Source organism: Polyodon spathula, chromosome 47, assembly GCF_017654505.1.
Source record: "Polyodon spathula isolate WHYD16114869_AA chromosome 47, ASM1765450v1, whole genome shotgun sequence".
NCBI classification, from domain to species: Eukaryota; Metazoa; Chordata; class Actinopteri; order Acipenseriformes; family Polyodontidae; genus Polyodon; species Polyodon spathula.
The window spans coordinates 583,531-607,788 of NC_054580.1; the positions used below are offsets into that span (position 1 = coordinate 583,531).

General features: G+C 42.4%; 1 protein-coding gene across 1 annotated transcript; it reads right to left on the reverse strand.

Moving 5' to 3' along the window:
• Positions 1–790: 790 nt before the first annotated feature.
• On the reverse strand, positions 791–24,244 carry LOC121306267 (E3 ubiquitin-protein ligase TRIM39-like). Its single transcript, XM_041238008.1, has 8 exons — positions 23,960–24,244; positions 22,005–22,105; positions 20,520–21,861; positions 6,357–6,455; positions 4,579–4,677; positions 4,096–4,122; positions 1,160–1,325; positions 791–1,001 (listed from the first exon to the last, which is right to left on the reverse strand). The coding sequence occupies exons 3-8, from the start codon at positions 20,620–20,622 to the stop codon at positions 791–793; spliced, it is 705 nt and encodes a 234-aa protein (XP_041093942.1). The 5' UTR covers positions 20,623–21,861; positions 22,005–22,105; positions 23,960–24,244.
• Positions 24,245–24,258: the final 14 nt, after the last annotated feature.

Below are 24,258 nucleotides of genomic sequence, written 5' to 3' on the forward strand. Positions count from 1 at the left end.
GGGGAGAGGAGGGGGAGAGAAAAGGAGAGAGGAGAGCCAATGGAGAGGGAGAGTAGAGAGGACAGAGGAGAGAGGGAGTGGGAAAGGGAGAGGATTAACATAGCAGAGAGAAGGAGAGGGGAGAGAAGAGAGTAGAGAAGAGAGACATAGGAGAGGGAGAGAGGAGAGAAAAAGAGGAGAGGGCAGGGAGGAGAGAGGGAGAGAAGAAAGAGGGAGAGGGAGGAGAGAGGAAAAGTAGAGTGGGCAGGGTGCTGAGGGAGAGTAGAGAGGATAGAGGAGAGAGGAGGTGGGAAAGGGAGAGGATTAACATAGCAGAAAGACGGAAAGAGAGGAGAGGGGGAGAATAGAGGAGAGAGCCATAGGGGAGGGAAAGAGAAGAGAGTGAAGAGTAGTAAGGATAACATATCAGAGGAGAGAGAGAAGGGGAGGGATCTGGAGATGGAGAGGAGAGCAGAGGAGAGAGAGAAGGGGAGGGATCTGGAGATGGAGAGAGGAGAGCAGAGGAGAGAGAGAAGGGGAGGGATCTGGAGATGGAGAGAGGAGAGCAGAGGAGAGAGAAGGGGAGGGATCTGGAGATGGAGAGAGGTGGAGGGGAAAGAGAGGCAGACAGGAAGGGAGAGTAGGAAAGGGGGTGTAGAGTAATAAAGAGGAGGGGCTCAGGGTAAGAGGGTGGAAGAGAGAGGATTTCTTCTCATCAGCCCAGAAGAGTGCAGAGAGAGTGGCAGTGAAAGTGAAGAGGAGACTGTCTGAGCTGTTTGAATAGTTTCCTGGTTCAGACAGCAATGTGTGTTTAATCTGCAGCGCTGACAGGGTCAGGGTCAGGGGACTCCAGCACAAGGGCTGTATCACTGTCCCCAGTATAGAAGAATGGATAGAGTTTCTCATTGGGATTGAACTCCATGTCAGTGAAAGTGTAGATGTGAGATCTGCTCTCCACATTGTAAAAGGAGAGCTGCCCTTCCTCATAATCCAGATACACCCCCAGCTTCTGGGGCTTCAGACTCCGGGGGAGGGGGGTCCGGGGGTCAGTGAGAGCAGTGAACTCACCTCCACTCCACCACACAGTCCAGTAACCCTGCTGGGGGGTCATGCTGAACCCCCCCTTCCTCGGGGCAGACTCTCTGCTGACTCCTAATATCCACCATGTATTCCCCCCCACCTGCACCTGCCAGTAGCGTCTCCCCGAGGTGAAGCCCTCCCTGCCCAGCACACAGGGCCACCAATCGAATCTCTCTCCCAGTCCTGCACTCCCAGTCTCACTCGTTTCCCCTCCGCAGACAGGGTGAGCCGGGGGTGCGCTGTATCAGGGTCCAGAGTCACATCAACTGTGGAGCAGAGAGGAGACATTATTATTATTATTATTATTATTATTATTTGATATTATTATTTTAGTATTATTCACATTTTATTTTGTTATTGTAGTTGTTTGATTTTGTTATTATGATGTAACACATTGACCAACGTCACTTTATTATAGGCACGTTTGATTTTGTTATTGTAGTATATTCACGTTTGATTTTGTTATTGTGGTATATTCACGTTTGATTTTGTTATTGTAGTATATTCACGTTTGATTTTGTTATTGTAGTATATTCACGTTTGATTTTGTTATTGTAGTATATTTTGATTTTGTTTGATTTTGTTATTGTTTGTTATATTAGTATATTCACGTTTGATTTTGTTATTGTGGTATATTCACTGTATTTTGTTATTGTAGTATATTCACGTGTTATTGTGGTATATTCACGTTTGATTTTGTTATTGTGGTATATTCACGTTTGATTTTGTCATTGTGGTATATTCACTTTTATTTTAACACATTTATAAAGCACATTTATTTTTGCATGATACTTTGTTGTAGATTTGCACGGATTGGATTTTGTTCACTGGCACCGGGATTGTCTGGAGTGGAGGCTGGACTCAGCCCCATCTGTTTTCAAAGTGCGTAGACGCTATCCTCGGCCATTTGCGGCTGCAAAGAGTCAGAGTGATGAATTACCTCGACGACTGGTTGATCTGTTCCCAGTCATGGGAGGGAGCGGTGGTCCACACGGCGCTAGTGACAGAGTATCTAGTGAGGCTGGGTCTCACCATCAACGATGCCAAGAGTCCGCTGACGCCAGCACAGTGCATAGTATGTGGGGCTCCGGCTGGACTCCACCACAATGCGAGCATAACAGGGTAGCAGTTTGGGTGACAGGGTAGCAGGTTTAAAGCACCACCTCTCCCTGTTTCGGCAGGGATCAAAGGTGTCCCTTGTTTTGTGCCAACAACTTCTGGGTCTGATGGCAGCAGCGGTATTAGCCATCGAGCTGGGTTTATTGCGCATGTGCCCACTACAGGCGTGGCTCAATGCGTTCAGGTTGCATCCCAAACGCGACAGGCTCCATCGGCTGACAGTGTGTCTCGTGTGTACGGTGGCCCTGCGCTGGTGGAGGATTCCCTCTCACCTGCGCCAAGGAGTCCGAATGGGGGCGGTTTACACCCGCAGGGTAGTGACGACGGACGCCTCCAACTCGGGTTGGGGCACGGTCTGCGAAGGCAGAGGAGTCAGCGGACCCTGGTCGGGCCGCCGGACGTCCCTGCATATCAACATGTTGGAGCTGCAAGCGGTGTTCCTCGCCCTCCAGTACTTTCTACCCGTGGTGCGGAACAGACATGTGCTGATCCGCACAGACAATACATCAGTGGTGGCATATGTCAACCACCAGGGTGGCCTTCGGTCCCTGGGGTTGCACCGCCTAGCCTTCAGGCTGCTGATTTGGGCCCAACAGAACTTGCTGTCCCTTCGGGCGATGCATGTTCCGGGCGTGGAGAATCGGGTGGCGGACCTCCTCTCGAGGGAGGGACCGCACCCCTCGGAGTGGCGGCTCCACCTCAGGTGGTGGAGCGCATTTGGGAACGTTTCGGGAAGGCGCAGGTCGATCTCTTCGCCTCGGCGGAGACGACACACTGCCCCCTATGGTACTCCCTCCACCGCTGCGGCGGTCCACTCGGCGTCGACGCCCTAGCCCACGTATGGCCCAGAGCGCTCCTTTACGCGTTCCCGCCTCTGCCATTGCTCCCGGCCTTTCTCGAAAAGGTCCGGTCTGAGAAGGCTTCAGTTCTCCTAGTGGCCCCCACGTGGCCCAGGAAAATCAGATTTTCATCCCTGTTCCAGCTACTGAACGGCCCGCCCTGGGAAATCCCGCTTCGCCGGGATCTTCTCAGTTAGGCGAGAGGCACACTTTGGCACCCCGAGCCGGGCAGGCTCCAGCTATGTGTCTGGCCCCTGAAAGGGACCACTGGTCAGCCTCGTCTCAACTGTGTATGATAGTGCTGGCTTATCCCCACCTGGGCGAATAGCCGCACATTCCACGAGGGGTGTGGCTACGTCATGGGCCCTCTTCCCAGGTGCCTCCATGGCTGAAATTTGTGATGCGGCTAGCTGGGCTACCCCGCATACCTTTGCCAGGTTCTACCGCCTGAATGTGGTAGATCCCTCTTTGCCGTCTGTGGGCAGTAGGGTCCTCGAGGTTGCACACTCACGCCGCTGACCTTGGTCAGGCAGGACTTTGCGTCCCTCATATGCTGCCGTTCTTTCTTCCCTCGCGACGGCTCTGGTACACGTTTCCCATAACGATGTTTTGTGGCCATCTTCGAATTGAAAGGGAACGTCAGTTTACCTGCAGTAAACCTGGTTCCCTGGAAGAGAAGATGGCCACCAACCGCGGGGTCGCTTCGGTCGACATCACGGTTTCGTCGTGAAAGAGGATGTTCCTCCCCCTGCGTGACAGTTAAGTACCCTCGGGAGGCGGGACCGAGGAGGTCACTGGGGGAATGGGGCCTATCGGCAGCTTTGAAATAGGAGCTCAGTACCAATAGGCAGGAGTGTATCCCATAACGATGTTTGGTGGCCATCTTCTCTTTCAGGGAACCAGGTTTACGGCAGGTAAGCTAACGTTTTACATTGTGTCCTGATTGATTTTCACACACTGCTCAAAGCCTCATTTCCAGACACTGGCTGGTGTGAGTACACTGCTTTATTATAGTAGAATATTCTGATAAGATGGTATCTTTTGCCATACTAGTTATTTGGTTTAGTGAGAACAGTACCTGCAGCACCGAGGATCCACTTCCACACTAGAACAGAGAAAGAAAGAGGATTTCAATACAGCTCTGCTCAATGAGAGATCTATACAATACACTGTGTTAATGAATACATTTCAATACAGCTCTGCTCAATGAGAGATCTATACAATATACTGTGTTAATGAATACATTTCAATACAGCTCTGCTCAATGAGAGATCTATACAATATACTGTGTTAATGAATACATTTCAATACAGCTCTGCTCAATGAGAGATCTATACAATATACTGTGTTAATGAATACATTTCAATACAGCTCTGCTCAATAGAGTGCTGCATGTAAATTTTGGTCACTGATGTAGATTTAACCTGCATTATTTTCCTTTTGAGATGTAAGTGATTCATTTTGTGATGGCAGTGGAAACAGAAAGATGTTCATATAAGCAGCTTCTCACACAGGGATGTTAGTACAGAAACACTAATACATGTAAGATATGAATATTTACCAGCTGAGCAGTTTTCTGTCATGTCTGTAGAGTTCTTCAGGTGATTCTGCAGGTCAGAATACTTTTGAAAGAGGCTGGCATACTCTGCATTCCTGTGAACTGAGAAACAAGATTAAAACCAAACAGCTTCTTTTTTATCACACAGCTCTGGCCAAAAGTTTATCATCACCTCGACTTTAACCCTTTGCGGTCCTGTGTCGGACCAGGTCCGACATTACAATTTTCCCTTTCCAGTCCAATGTCGGACCCTGTCCGACATCATCAAAAAGACATAAAGCACAGGTCTCTAGTCAGGTTTTCTCCAGAAAAAGCCAAGAAAACCTTTCAATGGCCGAGTGAGACCAATAGGCGCCGAATGAAACCGAAAATAAAAAGGGCGTATCTGATAGCCCCATGCATTACAGAGATAACACGGCCATAACAAAGGAGGTCGCTGCTTCTGCATCCAGCGCTCAAAGAATATCACAGACACTTGCAGAGCTTTTTGAGATGTTATACTAATAAAATAATGACTTGGATCGCGTTATTGAGGAGTTTGGTGATAAAACGAGTGATCAGGAGAGGATTAATCAGTATGCACCTCTATAAAGAGGTATGTGAAAAATACAGCGAGAAAGGGGTGGGGCTTGGCTGGAGATACAGTACTGTTCTTTTGCAATTCCATGCCCTTTAAACCTGTTTTACTCTGAAAAAAATATTTTAAACAGCGTGTGTAAAATAAACTGGACTTGACGCTCCTGAAAAGCGCTGAATGAATGGACTGCAAAGGGTTAATGATTGAGACATAAAAAAAACCTTAAACATAATTTAGATATTTTATTTAACATCATGTAATCAAAGAAGCTACTAATAATGTTGCAAAAAACGTCTACACCAGAAGCCATAATAGTGCAGTATTTCAGTTTTTCGTTAAGTATATGAAAAACTACAAAGCGCTAGTGTGTAATTCAATATGTTAACGTAACATTATTCAGCAGCTTTTATTCAACTTCATGAAGCAAAATGTATTCATTCTATAGGGAGGTGCAAAACTTTTGACCATAGAAGTGTAGTAGGCCAGGGTTTTTCGTTAAGTATATGTAATCTTGGTCCTGGGGACCCCCTGTGTGTGGCTGCTGGTTTTCTTTCCAACTGAGTTCTCAATTACTTAATTAAACCCTTAATTGAACTGATAATTTGCTTAATTAGACCTTTCTACTTGTTTTCAGCTCTTAACCAGCTGCAGATTTCAAGTTAGCTATAACATTTTATAAGTAACTTGAACTGCAACTGTTTAAGATCTGAAAACAAGTAAAAATGTCTAATTAAGCAAATTATCAGTTCAATTAAGGGTTTAATTAAGTAATTGAGAGGTCAGTTGGAATGCAAACCAGCAGCCACACACAGAGGGTCCCCAGGACCGGGGTTGGGAATCCTTGTAGTAGGATAGTGTGGAAGTGCACCAGCCCTGCCCCTTAAGTAACCTGTGTGGGGGAGTGTAAGGCTGGCAGGGATGGGGTTAAATCTATCCCTGTCAGCAATCACAGGTCATTGATGCTAATTGTCTCTGAGTCTCTAATTGCTGCTGGTAACATCCTGGGCAGTGACACTATCCTGTGACAGCTACTCCGCCAAAACCACTTCCCCCTGGAAGATGAGGAAGCTGAATATCAAGCCCGGTACATTGTGACGGTAGAACTAAATTACTGGAAAGCAGGCGCTTATTTCTTTCATATGTTTTGACCCATATCACTGGTCACTGCAAGGTCTCCTCTTTCTCAAAAGGGTTCAGTACTCACAGATCACACCCAGGGGAACGGACACTGAGAGGATACACAGCACAGCAAGACCCACAGCAGCCCATTTCCAGGAACTGGCTTTCTTCACAGTCATGTTTGCTGGGAATAAATGGGAAACGAAGCTCTTGACATAAATCGGGTGACGTTAATTTTCTGCAGCACGATGGTGTTATTCACAGGCAGTGGCAACTCGTGGCTTGGAAAACTGGTGAGGCACAGCCCCCCCTCCAAAAATGAACTAACAAAGCCAAACTGCGCTCAAACCCGATGCCCGATTTTAACCTTTTCTATGTAAACATTAAGCTAGCTTTCTAACATTACCAGATCTTTCATCACAAACAGTTCTTCGCCGGATTGTCACAATCAAGAGAGCTGCAAACAACACTTTACAGGCAAGGGTCTCTTTTATCAACAGCTGCACCTGCACTAACCTGTGCGTTTGAAATGGAAGCATCGTCACACTCTCGTGCTGTTAATAACATTCTGAACTACACAAGAGTCAGGTTCGGTTTCTCTTCATGTCTCTGGCGTTGGTGGTTTAGCTTTTTTGCTGTAGAAAATCTCCAAGCGTAGCTGTCTTTTTGCACTTTTAAAAGGGTTACATCAAATTTCACTCTGTTTTTAGCACATATTTTCACTGACTGAAAAAGTGAAAGTCTCACACAAGAGCAAATATAACGGTGAAGGGTCTTAGACACTATTTGGTTGTGTTATTAAGGTTTGAAAGTTTGAAATAAACCACACACTTACATATTCTCTACCCTATATATATATATATATATATATATATATATATATATATATATATATATATATATATATATATATATATAGTGCCTTGCAAAAGTATTCAGACCCCTGACAAATTCTCTCATATAACTGAATTATAAATGGTACATTGAAATTTCGTTCTGTTCGATATTTTATTTTAAAACACTTAAACTCAAAATCAATTATTGTATGGTGACATTGGTTTTATTTTGGGAAATATTTTTAAGAAAAATAAAAAACTGAAATATCTTGCTTGCATAAGTATTCAACCCCCACACATTAATATTTGATAGAGCCACCATTCGATGCAATAACAGCTTTAAGTCTTTTGGGGTAAGTATGTACCAGCTTTGCACACAGTGTCGGAGTGATTTTGGCCCATTCTTCTTGGCAGATTTGCTCCAGGTTAAATAATCAAATTTAAGTGCTAAAGCATCTACAATATTTCTCCAAATCAAGAGGTCTCAATTCATGTATATGTGTGTGTGTGTGTGTGTGTGTGTGTGTGTGTGAGTGTGTGTGTGTGTGTGTGTGTGTGTGTGTGTGTGTGTGTGTGTGTGTGTGTGTGTGTGTGTGTGTGTGTGTGTGTGTGTGTGTGTGTGTGTGTGTGTGTGTGTGTGTGTGTGTGTGCGCGCGCGTTTATCATTTATTTAAATGTCTATGTACGTCTTCAAAAATACGAGACGACTTCAATAACTTGTAATGTATTCAGATAATTTTTCTATATATATTTGTTTACCTTTCAAAGCGACTGTACTGGCTTTCCCTCTGATACCCCGATTCTATTCTTTGGTGTTTTTTTCAGGATACTCGTGCTGAGGTATTGATATACTGCTCTCAAGTGATCCATATCAATTGATAAATGTACTTTTCTGAGGGCCAAAACCCCCCACAGTATTACACATTTCTACTGTAGAAAGATCAATTGTTTGATGCAGTTTCGTTTCGCTGTGTAGACAATTGTATGAGGCGTCAATGAACTCCAAGAGTCAAGACGAGTGGAGCAAAAGCAGCGACGCGCAGAGCAACAGCACGCTGACATGACACAGGACAGGGGGGGAGAAATCTGGCAGGGGGGCAACATTGGCCATGACACCCCCACACAAAGCCGAGCGCAGTGCGGTATCCTGTAATGATGCTCCAGTCAGTCTGCCCGGCTGCACCTGAACCATCTTGAAAACACGAAGCCTCTAATCAGCTCATTTGTAAAAGTTAGTAAAGAATTGCGCTCTATAATATAACGAAGCTAAATCTGAACTCCCAGCCTGTGCAGCGAGAGAGGGAGAGAGGGCGGGGCAGAGAAGAGGGGGAGACGCTGCTAGGCAACCGGCTCCTGAACATTCCACTCAGCTGAGCAGAGACCGTTAGGATTTAAAAATGCGAAAGTTCCGAGCGGCGCGAGGCGCTGTGGTGACTTCAAGAAGATAAAATGAAAGCCTCGATTAAAGTTTAATCAAATAAATACATTAATAACCATATGAAACAAAAATACGTTTTGGTAGCTCATACCTATTTAAATTACAAAATGCGACTGCCATTATATTTAAAACTGTTTGAGGGGCAGACTAGAATAGATGATTTCTAAAATCCATTACTGTTAAGAAGCTATAAAGCAACATTACTTAGCACTCGGGGGAAACAGAAATGATTAATTTGTAAATAATTAGAATTAATATTATTTAGATAAATACTCAGAATTATGAAGGTATATATTTTTTAAATTAAAATATACCCACATGTATTTTTGTTTCATGTCGTAATTTATTTATTTATTTATTTAAACTGTAACTGGCGCTTTCATTGTCCCCTCTTGCTGGTGCCACGGCTTGTCTCTGTATCTATTCTCTGATATTTGAGGGTTTGTTTATTACACACTGGCAGCTCAGCTCAATCTTATTGATTTTATTTTGTGAAAACAATAAAACGTTCCTGACGCGCTCTAAAGTATAGGAGCCGTGCGGGTGATTTGATAGGTTGTCATGGCAGCGCCGCTCATCACGGGAGTGGTTATCCGGGACAAACGCTTCCTTCGCCGGGTAAATACAGTGACAACAAAACAACGAGACATATAAACACAATGAATAAATAAACAGCATTGACACTCATGGGCTTCCATGCGGGGCAATTTACACGGGAAGTGGCGACGCGTGTGCGCGTTTGGGAGAATTACTCGTGCAAATCAGGTTTGTGGCCGAAAAAAACGGCCAAAGAGAGGGATAGGGTAAATCTCATTTACTCGTGTGAACGACGAAACACACGGGAAAATCCACACCCAGTTCCGCATGGAAACCCGCATTTCACTAAATGTTAATGAGTGTGTTTATTCTTAACTATAAACACTGCAAGGGAGCAGGTCAGCTGTTACTGTGGATTACAAGACAGCAGAAAGTAGTGGCTGATGGGTGATTTTATGGTTAGCAGTGGTGCAGTTCACCTTAATGATAATGCGGGCGGCTTTTTTTTATTATTGTGTTTTGCTGTGTCTGGTCTGTCATGTTGTAGATCTCTTGTGGGTTTACAGTTCTGTATAAAACCTCTTACCATGAACTGCGTTATGCCCGTGTTATAGTATTAATGCAGCTGTTTGAGAATACCCTTGCTGCTTAAATGTCTAACTGAATTAATTCCCGTCCTTTTTTGTTCCCAGCTATGTCCAAAGTCAACACGTGTCTGCCCTCCACGTTATGGGATGCACAGGACACAGTGACAATCACAGCTTGTTCTACAGCTTGTTTCTACCAATCCCATTTCTTAATTGCACAAACTTCTTTCAATATGAGATGCAATGACATTTGACTATCACTTCATTAAGAGATGCACAGGACAAAATGACTATCAATATGTGAGTGTCAATAATATGATGAGGCACAGGACACAAGACTATCACATATTCAATATGAGATGCACAGGACACACTGACATCACATGTTCAATATGAGATGCACAGGACACAGTGCCACAGCATGTTCTACAGCTTGTTTCTTCCAATCCCATTTCTTAATTGTGACAAACTTCTTTCAAAGAGGAATGCATTTTAATATCACTTCATTAAGAACTTACAACTAAAATCTAATATGTGAGTGTCAATAAGATATTTTTAATATCTAGCCATCCTAGCCTTCGTAGCCTCCTGACTAGATCTGCGCAAGCCTGCTGACCGAAATCAGCACTGTGCAAATGGAGAGCAAAAATATAGGGAAGAAAAAAGACATTTACTAAACGCTGTGGCACAACCATATTAATCACAAGATAATAGTCAAATAAAATGCCAAACTAAAGCACGAGGTGTAGTAAGTGTTTAGTGTATCCTGCATCATTAAAGGTCATTTAATGTGAGAGCAGTATTATAAAAGACACCCATACACAAAGTTCACAGGTTAAAGAATCTGTATTTTTAAGCCAAAGTGCCCGATTGTGTATATTATTTGTTATGTGTGCCATGTGGTGTGTTAAATGTTGGTGTATAGACAAACACGATATAAACGTGTCTGTGAACACGGTGTATAAAAGTAGGTGCCAGGCACGAGGATTGCACAGCACTTCACGTGCAAGTAAAAGTGTAATAATATGTGAGCACGAGGGAGCACTTCACGCACTTTATTAATTCACGTGCAGTTGTACCGAGACTCCAACTGAATGATTGATTAGCAATCGAGTCTCAGTACAGCTGCATAAAAGCTACATGTTAGTCAACTGACAGTCCAGTGTGTGTTCGGGAGTGGAGAACGGGAGAGCATAAGAAGAGAGCGCACAACTCGTCGTACCTTGACACGAATTGTTTATGTAGCAGCCGACACTCTGTAACAGAGTTTGTTTTCTTTTAGGCCTCAACACAAGTGTGCTGTTTTTGTTGCAAACCTTTTGATTTTCTGTCTGTTTCATTATTAAACTGGCATCAGCGCCTTCACCATTTGAAAACATGTGCATCAGTTCCTGCCACTAGTCAACGTCTGCCACTCTGGCCGTGGTGGTGTGTGTGATGGTGTGGGTGTGTTTTCATGGCACACATTGGGCCCCTTGATAAAAGTGGAGCAACATTTGAATGCCACAGGACCCACACTGAACATCATTGCTAATCAGGTGCATCTCGGCTTAATGAAAAACTGTGAGATTTACAACAGCATCTGCTTTTAACAATCAACTGCTTATAAGAATCAAATCATCCGGGGTGGATGTTTAAACGAACATGACAGTGTATTCATATTACTGCAGTGTACAAAACATTAGGAACACCTGCTTTTTCCATGAAATAGACTGACGAGGTGAATCCAGGTGAAAGCTATGATCCCTTATTGATGTAACTTGTTAAATTCACTTCAATCAGTGTAGATGAAGGGGAGACAGGTTAAAGAAGGATTTTTAAGCCTTGACACAATTGAGACATGGAGTGTGTATGTGTGCCATTCAGAGGGTAAATGGGCAAGACAAAAGATTTAAGTGCCTTTGAACGGGGTATGGTAGTAGGTGCCAGGCGCGCCAGTTTGAGTGTGTCAAGAACTGCAACGCTGCTGGGCTTTCATGCTCAACAGTTTCCCATGTGTATCAAGGATGGTCCACAACCCAAAGGACATCCAGCCAATGGCAGGCCAGTGGTCGAAAACGGCTCATTGATGAAAGAGGCCAAAGGAAGCTGACACGAATTGTGCAGAGCAACAGATGGGCTACAGTTAGTCAACTGACAGTCCAGTACAACATTGGTGCCACAAGACCCATAAAAGAATGCACAACTCGTCGTACCTTGACACGAATGGGGTATGGCAGCCGACGACCTAACAGAGTTCCATTTCTTTCAGCAAAACACAAGAAACTGCGGTTGCAGTGGGCTAAGGAATGAAAACACTGGACACTGGAAGATTGGAAAAACATTGCCTGGTCTGATGAATCCCAGTTCCTGCTGTTTCACACTGATGGGAGGACTAGGGTATGGAGAAAACCACATGAGTACATGCATCCATCATGCCGCATGTCAACATTGCAGGCTGGTGGTGGGGGTGTGATGGTGTGGGGTGTGTTTTCATGGCACACATTGGGCCCCTTGATAAAAGCGGAGCAACATTTGAATGCCACAGGATATCTGAACATCATTGCCAATCAGGTGCATCCCTTCATGGCAGCAGTGTATCCATCTGCTAATGGATTTTTTCAGCAGGATAATGCCCCATGCCACAAGGCTAGGATTGTCCAGGAATGGTTCCACGAACATGACAGTAAATTCAGCTTACTGCAGTGGTCTGCCCAGTCACCAGATCTCAATCCAATTGAGCATCTGTGGGATGAGATGGAACAAGCTATTCAGAGTAGAGATCCACTACCAGCCAACTTGACACAACTGTGGGATGCATTGGAGTCAACATGGGCCATCATCCCTGTGGAACGCTTTTGACACCTTGTAGAGTCCATGCCCCGAAGAATTGAGACTGTTCTGAGGGCAAAAGGGGGTGCAACTCAATATTAGGAAGGTGTTCATAGGAAGGTGTTCCTAATGTTTATATATATATATATATATATATATATATATATATATATATATATATATATATATATATATATATATATATATATATATATATATATATATAGTGGCTCAAAGAGCCAGCTGATGAAGACGGCAGAACCTAGTGCTCGCGATTCCTTATCCAATGCTGCCATCGTGTGGCCAATTAGTAGAACTGTTGGTTCTAATAAAACAAACATTTAAACCAAAAATTTGAACATAGCTCAGTTGCCCTTTGAAAAGACTCAGATTAACCGTAACCTCTGTGCAAAAATAGACATTTCAGATACATTCTTAAAATACAGCAAAATGAATATTTACAGGATAAGCAGGAGAATACTGTGTATAAATAATAAAGTGTTGTGTAATTTCTCTTATTTGAAATCATTCTCATGCATTTAGCATGCTTACTACGTGTTCTTACTGGACTCATATAAGCAAGTAGTTACTATCAGGTTTAGGTGCTCTTAGTCGAGTTCGCTCTTATAATTTACTGTGTGCTTTGTTTTGCTCTTTCTTGAATTGATTTTATTGTACTTTCATAACTGCTCTTGTATTATGGGCAGTCTTCCCAGCGACAGCGAGTGGAAGCGACAGCGAGTGGGAGAAGTACAGGTGTGGAAAAGTACAGAGCAGTTTAGAAGCAGTAAGGAGAAATTGCATCTTTAATTGCTTTAATCAGAAAACACAGGACGTTGGGGAAACACAGCAGCAGCTCAAAGTCAAACAGCCGCGTGTGTTTTTCTGATAACAAACAAGCTGAAACTCGGAAAAGCTGATTCAAATTCAGTGCCGTTCTGAGACACGGGCAAGGGGAGTAGCCAACAGCACAGCAGAACAACGCATTTAAAGAGGCATTCTTCCCAGCGACAGCGAGTGGAAGCGACAGCGAGTGGGAGAAGTACAGGCGTGGAAAAGTGCAGGGCAGTTTAGAAGCAGTTTGAAAGCAGGCTGACAGCTGCAGAAGAAACTAAACTTCAAAAAAAAAAAAACCCTCAACATGGTCTTCAAGCTAGTAATCTGTGACACCTGCTTGATGTGGGAAATCCGAGAAAACCCAACGGAGCTAAACCAAGTGTCGCGCGATCCAGGATTTGCATAAACTAGTAAGTATGCTAGAAATGGAGCTGGAAGAAGTGAGACAGCAACAGGATCTTGAGGAAATGGCACACCCACAATTCATGGAAGTGTGCATCACCCCTAACCGACTGAAAGCCACCAGGGAGATAGAAGGTCAGAACAGCTGGGTTCAGGTAGGCAGAAGCAGGGAAAAAAAGAAACTTCGTCAAACACAACCACCAGAAATCAAAACAACCAACAGATTTGAGTCACTTCAGAATTTTGATGAGCAGAACCAACAACAAGAGAATGAAAGGAACAACATCCAGGACCCCATTGACAGTGGTGACCAGACAGCAAAAAGAAGGGAGGTCATGATTGTTGGGGACTCCATATTGAGAAACACAGCAAGTTCAATTCGCAGTTTGGACCCCCTTACTACAACAGTGTGCTGCCTTCCGGGAGCCTCGGTCAAGCACATCACTGAAAACATGGACAGGCTCCTAGAACGAACAGGAGACGACCCGGTAGTAGTCGTCCACATTGGTACAAACAACATTGGAAGAGACAGACCAAAATCCCTGCAAAACAAATTCAGAGAGCTAGGAAGGAAATTAAAAGAGAAAACCAAAACTGTGGTATTTTCTGGCATTCTACCGGCACTTTGCAAAGGACCATTTAGACAGCTGGAAATAATTAATCTAAACGCATGGCTGAAGATGTGGTGCACATGGGAAGGACTCACCTATCTTGATCATTGGACCACATTCTACAACGAGGACTATCTGTATAGACGGGACGGACTGCACTTAAATAACAAGGGAACCAGTCTACTTGGAGAAAAAATCCTCGAGCAGGTTCAGAAGCATTTAAACTAGAAAGGAAGGGGGGAGAAATCAACAAAAAAAACAGAAGGGAGACCGCATCAAAACAAGAACAACAACTCAGGTAAGACAACAATTAAATGTATTTATCTAAATGCTAGAAGTATCAGAAACAAAATTCTAGAACTTGAAGCTACTGCACTAACAAGTAACTATGATGTGATAGGTGTTACAGAAACTTGGTTGTCTGAGAGTGATGGGGACGAATATAATATTTGTGGGTATACACTGTATAGGAAAGACAGGCAGGACAGAAGAGGAGGAGGGGTAGCGCTATACATAAGAAACAGTCTTGAAGCCCAGGTGTTAAACCTGGACAAAGAAAACAAAGCCGAATCAATATGGGTCAGAATAACAGACAAAAATTAAAAGTGCATAATAATAGGAGCATGCTATAGACCGCCAGATTCAGACGGTGAGCAAAATAATCTGTTATACAATGACATTAGAAATGCATGTAGCAAAGGAGAAGCCATACTAATGGGGGATTTCAACTTCCCCCATATAAAATGGGAAAACCCGTGGGGAGCACAAAGGATGAAATTGAAATGGTGGAAATGACAAATGACTGCTTCCTAACACAATTTGTCAAGGCACCGACTAGAGGGGAGGCATGCCTTGATTTAGTCTTTTCAAATAACGAAGACAGAATAACTAAAACAGAGGTCAGAGAACCACTGGCAAACTCAGACCACAACATGGTCTCATTTGAAGTGTTTTTTAAAACCCCAAAAGTAATGACTAAAGCTAAGGTTTACAATTTTAGAAAAGCAAACTATGAAGGTATGAAACAGAGACTAACAGAAGTAGATTGGAGTAAAATAGAGAAAACACCCACAGAAGAAGGATGGTTGTTCTTCAAAAATGTAGTACTAGAGGCGCAAAACAATTACATCCCTAAAGTAGACAAATCTAAATGTAAAACTAAATTGCCAAAATGGTTTAATAGATCAATTAAAAAAAAATATTCAGCGAAAAAAGGCACTTTACAGAGCATTAAAAAAGGACCAAAAAGAAAGTACACAGAAAGAGTACACAGAACTGCAAACGCAAGTCAAAAAGGAAGTTAGAAAGGCCAAGAGAGAAATAGAAATGAACATTGCTAAGGGAGCTAAAACCAATTCCAAAATGTTTTTCCAATATTACAACAGCAAGAGAACATTCAAAGAGGAGATTAAATGTTTAAGAAATACAAATGGCAAAATCGTAGAGGAAGAAAAAAAAAATAGCAAATATATTAAATGATTACTTTTCACAAGTTTTTACAAAGGAAGATACTGACAACATGCCCCACATGTCATCCAGTTCCTATCCAGTTTTAAATAACTTTAGCATAACTGAGGCAGAAGTGTTAAAGGGACTAGGAGCGCTTAAAATAAACAAATCCCCTGGGCCGGATGAGATCCTCCCAGTAGTACTCAAAGAAATGAAAGAAGTAATTTACAAACCGCTAACCAAGATCATGCAGCAGTCTCTTGACACAGGGGTGGTACCGACAGACTGGAAAATTGCAAACGTAATACCGATCCACAAAAAGGGAAACAAAACTGAACCAGGTAACTACAGACCAGTAAGCCTGACTTCTATTATATGCAAACTTATGGAAACTATAATAAGATCCAAAATGGAAAATTACCTATATGGTAACAGGGTCCTGGGAGACAGTCAACATGGTTTTAGGAAAGGGAGATCGTGTCTAACTAACTTGCTTGATTTTTTTGAGGATGCAACATCGATAATGGATAATTGCAAAGCATATGACATGGTTTATTTAGATTTCCAGAAAGCTTTTGACAAAGTCCCGCACAAAAGATTAATTCTCAAACTGAACGCAGTTGGGATTCAAGGAAACACATGTACATGGATTAGGGAGTGGTTAACATGTAGAAAACAGAAAGTACTGATTAGAGGAAAAACCTCAGAATGGAGTGTGGTAACCAGCGATGTACCACAGGGATCAGTATTAGGTACTCTGCTATTCCTAATCTACATTAATGATTTAGATTCTGGTATAGTAAGCAAACTTGTTAAATTTGCAGACGACACAAAAGTAGGAGGAGTGGCAAACACTGTTGCAGCAGCAAAGGTCATTCAAAATGATCTAGACAAGATTCAGAACTGGGCAGACACATGGCAAATGACATTTAATAGAGAAAAGTGTAAGGTACTGCACGCAGGAAATAAAAATGTACATTATAAATATCATATGGGAGATACTGAAATTGGAGAAGGAATCTATGAAAAAGACCTAGGAGTTTTGTTGACTCAGAAATGTCTTCATCTAGACAATGTGGGGAAGCTATAAAAAAGGCCAACAAGATGCTCGGATACATTGTGAAAAGTGTTGAATTTAAATCAAGGGAAGTAATGTTAAAACTGTACAATGCACTAGTAAGACTTCATCTTGAATATTGTGTTCAGTTCTGGTCACCTCGCTATAAAAAAGATATTGCTGCTCTAGAAAGAGTGGAAAGAAGAGCGACCAGAATTATTCCGGGCTTAAAAGGCATGTCATATGCAGACAGGCTAAAAGAATTGAATCTGTTCAGTCTTGAACAAAGAAGACTACGTGGCAACCTAATTCAAGCATTCAAAATTCTAAAAAGTATTGACAGTGTCGACTCAAGGGACTTTTTCAGCCTGAAAAAAGAAACAAGGACCAGGGGTCACAAATGGAGATTAGACAAAGGGGCATTCAGAACAGAAAATAGGAGGCACTTTTTTACACAGAGAATTGTGAGGGTCTGGAATCAACTCCCCAGTAATGTTGTTGAAGCTGACACCCTGGGATCCTTCAAGAAGTTGCTTGATGAGATTCTGGGATCAATAAGCTACTAACAACCAAACGAGCAAGATGGGCCGAATGGCCTCCTCTCGTTTGTAAACTTTATTATGTTCTTATGATATTGTGTAATGTTTACAACGTGATACAACGTGATGCTAAGAAATAAACAAATTGATAAATAAATAATAATAATAATAATAATAATAATAATAATAATAATAATAATAATAATGGCATTTCACTACCTGTACTACCCATTGTAAACAGCAGAGGGCACAGCAACCACTTGTCACTGAACTGTGTTCAAATAAAACATCTTTTGTAGTTTTATCTGAACCAACAGTTCTACTAAATGGCCACACGGTGGCAGCATTGGATAAGGAATCGCGAGAGCCAAGTTCTGCTTTTAGTCGAATTCACTCTTATAATTTACTGATTGCTTTATTATTTTTCTCTTACTTGAATTGATCTTATTGTACTATCATATCTGCTCTTATCTGTATTATATTTTTTAATGTGATGCTTTCTACTGTGATAACTTGTAACAATTGTAAGTCACCCTGGATAAGGGCGTCTGCTAAGAAATAAATACTACTAATACTACTACTGCTACTGCTACTGCTACTGCTAGTAATAACAGAGCTGTAATCAAGTCATTTTTGCCAAGTCTCAAGTTACAACGGTCAAGTGTCAAGTCTGGTAACTCAGTTTAACAGGGGGTGCAGGGCTGCATTCCAGTACTCAGTTTAACAGGGGGTGCAGGGCTGCATTCCAGTACTCAGTTTAACAGGGGGTGCAGGGCTGCATTCCAGTACTCAGTTTAACAGGGGGTGCAGGGCTGCATTCCAGTACTCAGTTTAACAGGGGGTGCTGCATTCCAGTACTCAGTTTAACAGGGGGTGCAGGGCTGCATTCCAGTACTCAGTTTAACAGGGGGTGCAGGGCTGCATTCCAGTACTCAGTTTAACAGGGGGTGCAGGGCTGCATTCCAGTACTCAGTTTAACAGGGGGTGCAGGACTGCATTCCAGTACTCAGTTTAACAGGGGGTGCAGGGCTGCATTCCAGTACTCAGTTTAACAGGGGGTGCAGGGCTGCATTCCAGTACTCAGTTTAACAGGGGGTGCAGGGCTGCATTCCAGTACTCAGGCTCAATTTAAACCCTGCCTGCCTTCACTTCCTCTCACTAACCACACACACTTATTCCCTTCTCAGAAATGAGCGCAGAGCTGACTGACCACAGAAAAGGAGAAGTGTGTTGTGTTTACACACTCTTTACATTGACTTCTGACGAGAAAATTAAAATTATTGCAGCATCGGAATATATTTTAAACAAAAGAAAATGAAAAGGGGTTACCTCTGAGCACTAGGATTGAACACACACACACACATGCATACACACACATGCACACAGAGGCACACACACGCATGCACAAGCACACGCACACACACACACACACACAATCTTACTTGTCTGTTTGCGGGCACGTTGACTATAGCATAGGATCTAATCTTAAACACTGCCTTCTTGAGACTATATCTATCTATCTATCTATCTATCTATCTATATATAGATATCTCACGAGAAGGCTCTCTAATAAAGTCAAGTCTCAGGCAGTAATTGTGCACGCTGCGCTTATTCTTTAAATAATTTATATAAAATACGCAATGCAAATATTTTTAAATGGCATGTTTACACAGATAAGCATGAGTAAACTAAAATAAGAGGATAGATAGCGTCTCGCTTTTTTCAATTTGACAAATTTGTCAACACTACTCTGTTTTAAAGATCAGAAAAAAAAGTGGAACTTTTTGGCCAACATGGGCCCCGTTATGGCTGGCGAAAACCAAACACTGCATTCCACAGTAAGAACCTCATACCAACGGTCAAGCATGGGGGTGCTAGTGTCATGATTTGGGGATGCTTTGCTGCAGCAGGACCTGGACAACTTGCCATCATTGAAGGAACCATGAATTCTGCTCTGTATCAGAGAATTCTACAGGAGAATGTCAGGCCATCCGTCCGTGAGCTGAAGCTGAAGCGCAGCCGGGTCATGCAGCAAGACAATGATCCGAAACACACAAGCAAGTCTACATCAGAATGGCTGAAGAAATTTAAAGTTTTGGAATGGCCTAGTCAAAGTCCAGACCTAAACCCCATTGAGATGTTGTGGCAGGACCTGAAACGAGCAGTTTTTGCTTGAAAACCCACAAATGTCACTGAGTTGAAGCAGTTCTGCATGAAGGAGTGGGCCAAAATTCCTCCACGGCGCTGTGAGAGACTGATCAATAACTACAGGAAGCGTTTGGTTGCAGTTATTGCTGCTAAAGGTGGCGTAACCAGTTATTGAGTCTAAGGGGGCATTGGGTGTTACATAACTTTCTCTTAATAAATAAATAAGTATCAATTTGTTGTGTTATTTGTTCACTCTGGGTCCCTTTTATGTAATATTAGATTGTGGTTGAAGATCTGATAACATTCAGTGTCAAAAATATGCAAAAATGCAGAAAATCAGACAGTGGGCAAATACTTTTTCATGGCACTCTATATATATATCTATATATAATATATATATATATATATATACGCGAGTGTGCGCTCACTCACTGTCGGCGACGCTTGGGTGTTCTATAGTAGGGACGGGCGATACCACTGATTTCTCTTTTCGATGGTTACACAAGTGTAGGGTCGCAAAATGAAGTGCAGAGATGATCAGAGACAATCGATCACACCGATCGTTGCATCAAAGGTTTATTGCAGTGTATACTTTTTCAGGGCACTATATATATAAACATGTACGTACTGAAATATACAGAGAAACAGAAAGACAGAACCGTGTTGCATTTTAGTGAAATATTTTCCCAATATTGAAATGACATACAGCTCAATAACTGTTACTTCCACTACTGTGTTTACCCTGGGATAGAAATATCTAGTGTGAAACGATCGGGTTCAACCCGAGCCGAATCTCACTCCCTGTATTGTAATACAAGAAATTACTGCTGTGTGCCAGAAGAATGCACAGCTTCTGCACGCTACAATAACTCAGTTTTAGAGAAACTTTACATACACAACTTACTTTTCATGCTAGCCAATATAATGGATATGGGGTACAACAATAACCCTGTGGTTTTCAGTCCAGTCTTGTCAGCTGTCACCTGATCTACTCACCCCCATGTTGTTCTCCTGCTCTCTTGCCCTGGGGCTGGTTTACTGTTGAGTAGACATCCTCAGAAGGTTTCTGCAGCCCAGTGTAAATACTGTCTGTCTCCATAGCTTGTGCAGTAGAGCAGTAAGCTAGACAGGAAGTCCTGACTACTATAGTGAGGACTCTACAGGACTGGACAGAGGCTACAGGAAATGTCTTTTCACATTTAACTCTGTGTGGCTCAGAACTACTGCTGTCCCTCTCTATAAATAGTTCTGTAGATCAGTGAGATAAAGAGGAGGTTGTGAGTGTTACAATAGTGGTGCAGACTGTACAGGGCATTGCTAATTGGAACATGCTCTCCTCCAGAGCTCCACTCATTCACTGGACTTGTTTCCCAGGACTTCAGTGGCTGATCATTTCTACCAGTAAATCCAGGGCAATCGGCTGGGCTTCACACCCTACAGTACTTGATGAATGACCCAGGGTAAAGTGCAAGAAGAAGAAGAGATCTCAAAGCACTGGGGATTCTATTGATAAAGACATTGTGAGGAGAAGTCCAGCACCAGAGACAGTAACAGTAAGTAACCAGCTTGGCTCAAAACACAACAGGGTGTTTGTGGAATGCTTCAAGATGCCATTCCTTATTCATTCAATGCTCTTGTTTTCCAGGATTTGGAAGGCTGGTAACAGACTGCTTGACATACTGTCATTAAACCTGCAGCCACAGCTGTATTCCCAGCAGTCTCCTTCATTGTGCGGACAGTCCTGTAGTTTGTATCTTGATTCCAGGTTCAGACTCACTATAGTACTATCCAGTACCAATCGCATTCTCCAAACAGGCTACAGAGCAGCACTAGTGACCAGGAAACAAGCCCAGCACACACGCAAAAAAAATGTATTTCTATTACAGTTTTTATTACTGTAGATGGTTTTATATAGATCATATATTTGAAATACACAGCTTTCCAATGCATATTGTGATGGAGTGTAGCTTCCACACTGGAAGAAATGTACATATTCTGAAATCTAAAAAACTAGCACCATTTACACAGCGGTTAGGTCTTGATTTGCTCTTTAAAAAGGAAACCCTGTTCTAAACCCTGCTGCTAATTTTCTGTGTTTCCTCTTCAATGGAGCTGTAGAAGTGCAGCGAGTTGCTCAGCGGATTCATAACATTCACACTCAGGCTCTGCAATGAGATCTTCTCTGTTCCTCAAGTGAAGAGTCTGTGGATTCACTCAGAAGCGCACAGCATCCTGCTCACAGATCCAGCGATAATCTCTGTTACACGACTCTGCATATACACCACTTCCATACACAGAGGCACAATGATACTCTTGGTATTGTCTGGAAACTGAAATCCTGCCAGAAACAATGAAAGCAGCATCAGCACCAGCGGTTTGTTGCAATACAATAAGCAGGTGATGTTTTTCATCTGAGAAATTCCAGTCATGTAGTTCATTCAGTATCCTGTGAAGTAATAAAAACACAAAGAGGAGACTCACTTCTCATCAAGCTGAGTGCCATCAACCCAAAGCCAGTGAGGATCTTTTCTACGCAGTCCAATCCAGTAACTGTATCCAGTTATAGCTCTGTGTATGGTGTCCTGTAGAGATAGACAAGAATCTATTGAAACATGTGAAGCAATGGACACTCTTACAAGGGCTTTTCTCAGTTATCTTTACAGGTCGCTTGTGTTTTTATTTTATCTTCAATAACTGTAAGTGTGGCAGGGTTGCAGTTTCACCAGCGTATCCATTGTAATGATGCATAATCTGTATATATTAGAGCGACCTCTTGTGGTCAGCGAGTGGAATGGCAAGCGCTAATAGGAATGCAGATGGACTGATCCAAAAGAAGTCATGGGGGGAATGTAATATTCAAATGTGAAAAACACCAAAAACCCTGTGTTTCCAGAACATCAACATCATCTGAATGAATGTTTATAAACTTCCAGTTGTATATATTTTGTCTTTATGGGTTCAATGACACTACAGAAACTTGGGTCAGTCCATCTGTAAGAAACCGCCGTCACTGCAATCACCAGGGCCGGCCTTAGGGCAAGGCATGCAAGGCGGCAGCCTAGGGCCCCACCCCCAAGGGCCCCTGCGTGCGTCAAACTGTGTATATGACATCTTGAAATGAATCCGATTCAGACTCTTCACAATAATCATCTCTTGATTTCTGCTTCCCAATGTGCTGTTTGCACTGACTGAGAAAGCGGACGTGTTTCCTTATGTGCGTGTACTGGGTCTGTGTGCTGCCATAACGTGCATTAATAAGGGTGCGGGTTTATTTTCACTTAACATTTAACAAAGTAAAGTAGCCTACAATCAGAGGACAAAAAGCACTTAAACTAGCAGCACAGCATCGCAACAATGGACATAAGAATTAAAAAATGCAACATCAAAGTGTTAGCTGTGTGATAATCAATAGCCTGTCCCTCCTAAATTCTACTGAAAAAAACCAAGACAGTGCAGGACAGGGCAGGGCAGGGCAGGGCAGGGCAGGGCAGGGCAGGGCAGGGCAGCCTCATATTTTAGTTTTTTTGGAGTCTGTTCATAAAGTGAGTACTACTGATAGATAATGAAGTAGAGACTGTGTGTATAAAGAAGGACCACCACACCAACGCTCTGAATAGGTATCTGTAACAAATGAAATGTGTGGAAGTCGGCTACACTCGTAAATACTGCGTGCTTTAAAATAAAATAAAGCCCCTTGCCTAAAATATTCAGAAAAAAAATACATGATTGTGTTTTGCTTGGCATATTGTTTTCATGTACAGTAATTTACCCAGCAAAAATGAAAGAGCACTCAAATCTGCAGCTGAATGCATCCAAATGTGAAAAGTTACACGTGAATTTGATAAGCAGATCAGTCAGATCTAATTTTAGATTTATATAAAAAGGATAACGTTTGGAAACAGTTTTCATTTCTCTTAGAAATGACGGCACACATGCAGTGTGGTTCTGCTTGCTTCATTACTGAAGGTAAGCAGTAGCTGCTGTTTTATTGATATGTGTGGGCGGCTTTCTTTAAATTGGGATAATAGGGCCCCACACAGACTATGGCCCTCGCTCTAGTATTCTAATATTATTTGTCTTCATTCTTGTACATATCGTTATTAATGTGTTTGTATTTCATGATATGTAGTGGGAAAGGTTTAGCCCCAGTCACTGAGCTTTCAAATAGCCAATGGTTAACAAGCTGCTTTTCTTGTTTGGAAACAAGAAAAATATGAACCCATCTCTGTGAATTGTACAGAACCCAAAGGGATGTCATAAAAATAAAACAGTCTTAATATATTGACTTCTGTTTTCTCCAGATCCTGAGATAAATTATCTTGTGATCTTGATATAAAAATGTTATTTATTCATTATTTTATTATGATTTCCCTTTAGCGGTTCTGTAGAATTGAACTCCGAGTGTCTGTAATTAGAAAGCTCTCTGTGACTCTTACCAGCTCCTCCTTGTTCTCAATCACAGCAAGATGAGCCCCGAGTTTGGAACAGGACTCGTTAGCAAAGTCCCAGGAGTTCCACTCAGTGGATAAGAAATAACAGCTTCCATTGTATCCCTTCCTCCATCCATCCAGACAGACTGCACACGACTCCACTGAAAACAATGAGAGCGGCATGAATGGTTTATTTAAGCAGAATAATGAATAAAATACAAGCATGATAAAAGCAGCACCTTCTGTACACAGACTTGCTGTCTCCACTCCAGTCTTCAAGATGCTGAAATAATAATGTGATCATT

What these genes read in the sequence shown, in the direction of transcription:
- LOC121306267 (XM_041238008.1), bottom strand. Translation starts at nt 20,622, where the DNA reads ATGGAGACAGACAGTATTTACACTGGGCTGCAGAAACCTTCTGAGGAT. An exon ending in CGTTCCCCTGGGTGTGATCT is followed by an intron (nt 4,678 to 6,356) that starts GTGAGTACTGAA and finishes CTTGTTTCTCAG; the next exon opens with TTCACAGGAATGCAGAGTAT. An exon ending in GTGGATCCTCGGTGCTGCAG is followed by an intron (nt 1,326 to 4,095) that starts GTACTGTTCTCA and finishes TCTGCTCCACAG; the next exon opens with TTGATGTGACTCTGGACCCT.